Source organism: Carassius gibelio, chromosome A25 (genome assembly GCF_023724105.1).
Source record: "Carassius gibelio isolate Cgi1373 ecotype wild population from Czech Republic chromosome A25, carGib1.2-hapl.c, whole genome shotgun sequence".
Classification (NCBI taxonomy): domain Eukaryota; kingdom Metazoa; phylum Chordata; class Actinopteri; order Cypriniformes; family Cyprinidae; genus Carassius; species Carassius gibelio.
The window spans coordinates 1,431,114-1,438,256 of record NC_068395.1 but is presented as its reverse complement, the minus strand read 5'-3'; the positions used below and the strand labels follow the sequence as shown (position 1 = coordinate 1,438,256).

Sequence of the window (7,143 nt, the reverse complement as noted above, 5' to 3'; positions counted from 1 at the left end):
TGAGCGCTGGGCTTTAATCCACCGTGCTAGTTCCGAGGCGCGCACCGAGCCGTTGATCTATTTGTACATCTATCCGGCTTCGTTAAACCGTTTAATTACGAATTTCAGCAGCGCTGTTTTTATTGAACCACAAGCTTCGATGTACAATCATCCCAAAAAAATATTCTTTGGGGTATAACAGATAGTCTTGTTTGTCGAGGACATTCAAACGGAAGGCGGGAGCCGCTCTGACGGGAGTCTGTCAACACAGTCGCGCGCTTTTATTTTCATTTTTTCCCGCTCAGGTAATAACAAGGACACACCGTTTGGCTTTCATAAGTGAAAATTAAATAACTGAATGTGAGTTTTGTAACTAATAATCCTTGTTTCATACTGTATTCCATAAATACAGATCAGGCATGGCGCAATTCCTCGAGGATCCGGCGCTGCTCACGAAAGAGAAGCTAAAGAGCGAGCTAGCGGCTAATAGCGTGCCTCTGCCCAGCGCCGACAGCAAGAAAGACGTGTATGTGCAGCTTTATCTGAAGAACCTGACGGTGCTCAACAAGAAGAACATCTCTGCTCCAGCTCCAGAAACTTTCTCCAGCGATGAGGAGATGACAGCGCCGCCGGTGTCTAACAGGAGTCGCTCGGGGAAGGTGAGAGAGAACGACGCTCGTTTTTATTATTGCTTTATTGTCAACAAGTAGCATGTACAGCGATATATATATATATAAATATATAATTGATAATAGTATTTTTTAAAATAATTTTCTTTGTATTTTACATGTAAACACTGTTACATTCTAAAACTTACATCTAGAAGGTCGAAATGGAGAAAAGTATAAATATTATAAGCGTTTTCCTTTCGATACTCGCTGAATCTTCAGAAAGCCACAAGAAAGACTGACAGAGTTCGGGCAGAAGAGAACGACGTCTCTGGTTTGACAGACGAAGAGTTGAAGGTCCAGCTTCTGAAGTATGGAGTCCATTCAGGACCAATTGTTGGTGAGTACAACAGTTTTTGAGTATTGATCGCCCACTTTGAATTCCCTGCATCTGTGAAGGCTTGCATTGCATTGGTTTTGTATGCATCACAGCCTCTACACGTAAGGTGTATGAGAAGAAGCTTCAGGAGCTCCTGGAGCATCCGTCACTGGAGACCACCCTCCCTGAACCTGAGACCACCCTCCCTGAAGCAGTCACCATCAAAGCAGATGGAAACCACAACGGCAACACGCACTCAGCCGAAGAAGAACAGTACAGCGACAAAGAAGGTGCTGAAGCACAACCAATCAACATTTAGTCATGTTTTTGTATTATTGCATTCATAATGTAAAAATTCATAAATGAAACATTTTAAACATGATATAGACATTATAGTGCCATATAACATTTAACCTGTTTTAAATGCCAAACCAAATTAGTTTAAAGTGAAAGCGAAACTTGCATTGAGTTCACTTATCATTACACACAAATCCAAGTGTTTACATATTTTTGGCGTAGCCTTGCATTTGCTTACTAAACTAATTTTTATTGTGTAAACAAGGCGACGTTTCTCACTTGTGTCTTTCAATATCCCAACTGCTTCAAACTGTGCTGTGTAACGAATTCTATCTCTTACGTCTGCTCGATTATGACAAAAATCATAATCACGATTATTTTGGTCAATATTGTAATCATGATTATTTAACACGATTATGAGGGGGCCATATGACTTAAACTTTTTGAGTGATTTAAAGAAAGTGATACATATCAAATATGTATTTTCTGTAAATAAGGATGCTATGACATCTATATTGTAGAGACCAGTGACATTTCAAACAAACAATAAGTCCACAAATTTATTGCAGTAATAACTGTCAGTAAATAAAAAAGCAAAGGACAAATGCAATAGACTAAAAAGATACGAATGAAACAAACTGTGCTTTAATGTTTATTTTATGCAAGTCCCAAGCAGTTTACAGCCAACTACGTAAATTATTAATCAAATGTAAAATAAACAGCAGACTTCACTGTAAGAATTAAACTTTTTTTTTTCTTTCTTTTTTTTTTCTTAAAGCTACCGAAGTCCTTCACTCAAGAGCAGTGTGTGATTATAAATGTGTCTTTTGTTGTTTGATTAATAAACACACAGTAATAGCAGGAGAATGGCCTGCTGTTACTTTAAGAGCCGCACGGATCCAAATGACTGTAACATGTATTTTCATTCTCAACTCTTTACGTTCATTTATTACTTGACTGGCGAAGGTATACATGAATAACCTTTAAGCATATAATTTTGACACATTTTTCAGTGTATTTTTTAGCGTTTTAGGCACGTACCTTGAGCTAAAAGATTACTTTAAATATCCGTGTTCTGTCTCTGAGCGCTTATATCTTCCTGAGGAGCAGTGCAAGTTCTCTTTCACACTTTTAAAAACATGAATAAATATACTTTATAAATAATGTATGCCCCATTATGCAAATGTCATGTTACACGATTTTACTGATTTGCACGGGAAATTGTGCTTTTATGATGGAACCAAAGCGCAGCGCTGCAGAATGGGGCGCAATAATCATTTTATCTCGATTATTGTATTTTCATGATCGTTGGAGGCCGAAATCTAAGTCTCTTTTTTTTTTCTTTTTTTTGATTAATTGCACAACCCTACTATCTCTGGCTTCCTATGTTTTAGTTTTGTGGTGCAGTTTCAATTTAGCAATGCAAGAACTGATGTGTGCATGTATTTATTTTTGCACTTAGCCCATGTTTTGCATGCAAATTTTTAAATGCATGATGCATGGCTTTGGATTATAGGACAGTCATTTTTATTGGAATAATTCACAAAAATGTCTTTCACAGGTTTTATTTCTACTTTTTGATGCAATGATCGATTTTTGAGCCGATATCAAGTCAAGCTTTTTGCATTCGCACTTTATAAGTGTATCAGCTCATGCACTTTCAAGTAAACCTGCTTCATCCTTTATTACTTTAGTATTTTTTCTTAGTAGAGTTCCACAAATGGTGTGTGTTTTTGGAGAGGACTCTGACTGTGATCCGAGTTTTCCAGAAAAGCACAGTTTCTTCAAACCTAGAGTTTAGTCTTCCAAAAATTGAATTAGAATGTAAAAAAAAAAAGATTTGAAGTTGTATATTAACAGTCATGTTAAGCATCTTTCTGCTCTGTCTTTGTTTGGCAGGAGTTGACCCTGTTTCAGAGCTGGTTCCCGTTGTGACTAAACTGGTCCGGAGCCGAGGAAAGACTCCAGTCACCATCAGAACCAGCAGCAGACAGCGAGCTAAAGTAAAGAAAGAATGAACACACTTCGCATCACAATAGATAGCCTCTTCAGGCCCTGATTTATGCTGCACGATCTCATCTGCAGTGCTGCTGTAATAGTTGAGTCGTCTTCTTTCCAGCAGCAGGTGGAGGAGACCGCAGCAGTCAGTGAGGAATCATCTGTGGATGGAGGAGATATTTTGAAGGAAATCTTCCCTAATGAACCTCCCACTCCAACTGGAATAACGTGAGTATGAAGATGTGCGCACGGTCCTCTTTAGTGCAAGATTGACCTGCATCATATTTATTGGAATTAAATCCTGTATTTGTTTCCTCTGGGGTGCAAAATCCCAAAATAAAGATTAAGCATTTCAGACTTCAAATATTTTCTGTCCCTGAACAGTGCCACATGTCGGAGGTCGATCCACGGTGCTGCTGGTCGTCCGGTGAAGCCGCTGAACCTCTGGTCCGAGGAGCCCCTCCTGAAGCAGAACACGTACACAGTCACCAAATCCTCCGTCACAGATGTTCGCAGCGGAGCGTCGACCACCCGTCCCAAACCCCGCCGCTGGTTCGCTTTCTGGTTGAAGCTTCTGGTGTTCATCACACTGGCTGCATCTCTGTATTACGCCTTCCAGAGCGTTTCCACTGATCAGATCAATGCCTGTCAGCTCTATGTCCAGGACAATGTCATCACACCCATCGTCCATTACATTAGCTGGGGAAGCCCATCCGAGGGCGACGACGGTAAATGAGCAGCCCGCTCCATCAACCAGCTTCAGCATGCATCTACTGCCAGACTGATTTTCTAGTGCTTTACAGAGCGACGCGTCGGCAGGGTTCGGGGAGGGAGGGATTCTGGTTATTGCAGTTTGACCCGAGCGGTCACATCTGAATAGACTCGTGTTTCAAGTAGTCTTTAAACTCTGTGCATTGTGTTTTGATCATGCTTTGTGATTTTACGGTTTTGTAGCATTCGAGACTATGTAGAGAAGTGTAGTGTTCGCTCATAATGAATCATTCGCCGCTCGCTCAGTGGCGTCCCTGTTCACAACGAGAAGTCAAGTGCCAAGATATGGCCAACACGAGAGAGGGGGGGCTGGAAGGAAACGCCTGGAGCTGAATGTTTTGGGAAAGGGTTTATTTGATATCAGAAATGTTTTCCTGATTAATTGTGAGGTTTTTTTTGTTTTAGTTTTTTGGTTAGCACTTCTGAATCAGACTTAATTAAGTGTTGCTAATGAGTTTTAGTATAATAGGGTGAATCTCAAAAAAAATTATGTGGGTCATGTTTCACTATAAAATCCAGGTGTGGGGGGGGGGGGGGGGGGTAATCTCTCTCTCTCTCTCTCTCTCTCTATATATATATATATATATATATAAAGTATTTTGCATGTTTTAAGACTTTTTGCATTGTGTTGGTGTAATGCAAAAAAATATATTTCATATAAATGCATTGCAATTAACATAATTCAAAAAAAGTTGTATTACTGCAATGTGGTGGGGGGACTATTGTCATTACTTTAGTGTAAAAAAATGTACACTTGCATTACTGTAATTAAAGGAAAATTCTGTTATGCAAAAAAAAAAATGCATACAATTTTTTTTTTTCTTACAATTGGCATAAAAATAATTAGATTCAGTCACAGTGTACACAATTTACATTATATAATGTAACATTTTTGAATTGCAGTAATGAGAATTCGGTGGAATGTGTTTAACTGAAAATATTCAAAATAATTAACAAATGATTCTGTTTGTGAAATATGGCTTTGGCATATTCCTGACGGTTTTTGTGAGATTCACCCAGTTGCGTTTGTTTTTATCGGTTTGTAGCAGTGAAATGTTCAAGCTACTGAACTAGCAGCTCAGATGATGTTTGGTTTTAGTACTAGACAGATTGATTGATATTTATTTTTTTCATCCAGACCTTGAAATAAAATGTGGTCTTTGAATGTCTCGTGTAATAAATGATGGTGAGAGGCAGTCTGTTTTTATTTTTATAGATAATGGCGGCTTGTTAAATGTGTTTGTGATGTTTTCATAATGTGATGTGGCATTAGAGCTGATTTTAAAACCTGTAATGAAAATGGAGTCCACTTGTTATTGACTAATCCGAGCGTCTGTTATTGCTCAAACACTGGTGTTCATGAGACTAAACTGAATTCATTTCTGTGCGGTTAAAAAAAAAAACGGTCAGGATATATTTAGTCACTATATCTTCAGAGAAATACAGGGGTTTCTTTTTTATATTTTGCTACTCTGATTAGTTAATTTTTAACTGCTCTATTTTTCTAATGTCTTCTATATGATAAAAAAAACTTTTTTTTTTTTTTAACTCGGTGGGTTACTTCAAATGTAGATATACCCTAACCACTAACTAACATCTTAGCTTTGTCCTGCTGTGTCAAAGGCAGTAAATGGTACAAAAGTCCAATTTGCACCTTATATTTAGGCAGCTAATTGTGGGAAACCGGTTGTACAGAATGAATTATTTATCCTTGATTCAATACAATTCTTGTGTGAAATAAAAGAAGAACATTGAAATCCAAGAGGTGACCCTTTTTTTTATATTTACAGCAAGGTCAGTTCAGTGACTCACACACACATTCCAGCTATGTTATTGTACCAGGAATGTTTCCTGTAATTTTTACTCTGAGTGAGGTTTGATTTTCAGACACATTGCACAGAACTAGCAAACAATTTAATCAGTACTGTTCAGAAATGCATATAGCTTACACAAAATGTATTTAGCAAAAATTAGCTGTTGTACAATATCAGCGCACATAAATGTCTCAATCACAAAGAAGTGACTTTGAGTTGAATGGAATCTCTTGCATAATGCACTTCCGAGAAGCCCCGCCCCTCTGGACAGGTCGAGCTAGTTCTACAATGGAGAAGGCGTGGCTCATTAATATTAATTACGTAATACAACTTACACAGTTGGCCTTGCTGATTGGCTGAGAATGTTAACTTTTTGGTCTTTTATATGAATAGTGATAGAGTGTAATATAAAACAAGGAGTAATATATATATATATACTGTAAGTCGCTTTGGATAAAAGCGTCTGCTAAATGCATAAATGTATTTATTTATTTTATATATATATATATATATATATATATATATATTAGTATCATATTACAGGTATTATAAAAAAAATAATTTATTTGGTTTAGAGGCAGACCGTTTCATTTTATGCATGTTACTTCTCTATTAAAAACAATAAGTATATAAGACACTTTTTCTTTTTAAAGACATTTTCTTAGCTAAACTTATCATTATATCAATTGCACATAGCTGTAAAATTAAGTTAGAAGATTAAAAAGCATGAAAATGTATATGGTTTGGCAGGACTATTTGATGTGTCATTAAAAAAAATTGAAATATATAATGATTATAATTATAATATACAAGATAAACATATTCTTAGAAAAAATTCAAATAAATATGTAAACTAAATTTCCCACATTTTATAAATAAATTCATGTCATTAATAAATATAAGAAATTTTTTTTGAAAACAAATGTAACTGTCATAATGTCATAAAAATTGAAAATTAAAGAAATACAAACATCTAAAAAAAACTAACAACAACAATCCCTCTGGATAAATAAATAAAACAAAATCAAATAATGTAAAAATAAATCCTAACAAACAAAAATATTATCACCTTCATATTTAACATATTACATGATAAAATTCAAATGACATGTGTCCCTTTTAGAAGGGCTAAATATTCTCTATAAAGTAAATAAATAAATATATAAATACACAAAAACAAAACTAGCAAATAAAAGATTATTACACAGGTCATGCCCACATTAAACTATATTTATACCCTGAGGATAAACCCTATAGATTTCAAATAAGTAAAATAAAGCAAAAAAAAAAAAAAAAT

The 7,143-nt window shown here is 36.1% G+C and overlaps 1 protein-coding gene across 2 annotated transcripts; it reads left to right on the top strand.

Moving 5' to 3' along the window:
- On the top strand, positions 1–4,554 carry LOC127947340 (lamina-associated polypeptide 2, isoforms beta/gamma). 2 transcript variants are annotated; one of them, XM_052544411.1, is made up of 7 exons: positions 1–284; positions 392–638; positions 870–987; positions 1,080–1,256; positions 3,163–3,266; positions 3,383–3,489; positions 3,646–4,554. In XM_052544411.1, the coding sequence occupies exons 2-7, from the start codon at positions 399–401 to the stop codon at positions 3,995–3,997; spliced, it is 1,098 nt and encodes a 365-aa protein (XP_052400371.1). In that variant the 5' UTR covers positions 1–284; positions 392–398; the 3' UTR covers positions 3,998–4,554. The 2 variants fall into 2 exon arrangements, with proteins under 2 accessions (XP_052400371.1, XP_052400372.1); XM_052544412.1 differs by having other exon boundaries at positions 2–284; positions 3,386–3,489.
- The last annotated feature ends 2,589 nt before the right edge of the window (positions 4,555–7,143 follow it).

What these genes read in the sequence shown, in the direction of transcription:
- LOC127947340 (XM_052544411.1), top strand. Translation starts at nt 399, where the DNA reads ATGGCGCAATTCCTCGAGGATCCGGCGCTGCTCACGAAAGAGAAGCTA. An exon ending in ACAGGAGTCGCTCGGGGAAG is followed by an intron (nt 639 to 869) that starts GTGAGAGAGAAC and finishes CTGAATCTTCAG; the next exon opens with AAAGCCACAAGAAAGACTGA. An exon ending in CCATTCAGGACCAATTGTTG is followed by an intron (nt 988 to 1,079) that starts GTGAGTACAACA and finishes TATGCATCACAG; the next exon opens with CCTCTACACGTAAGGTGTAT.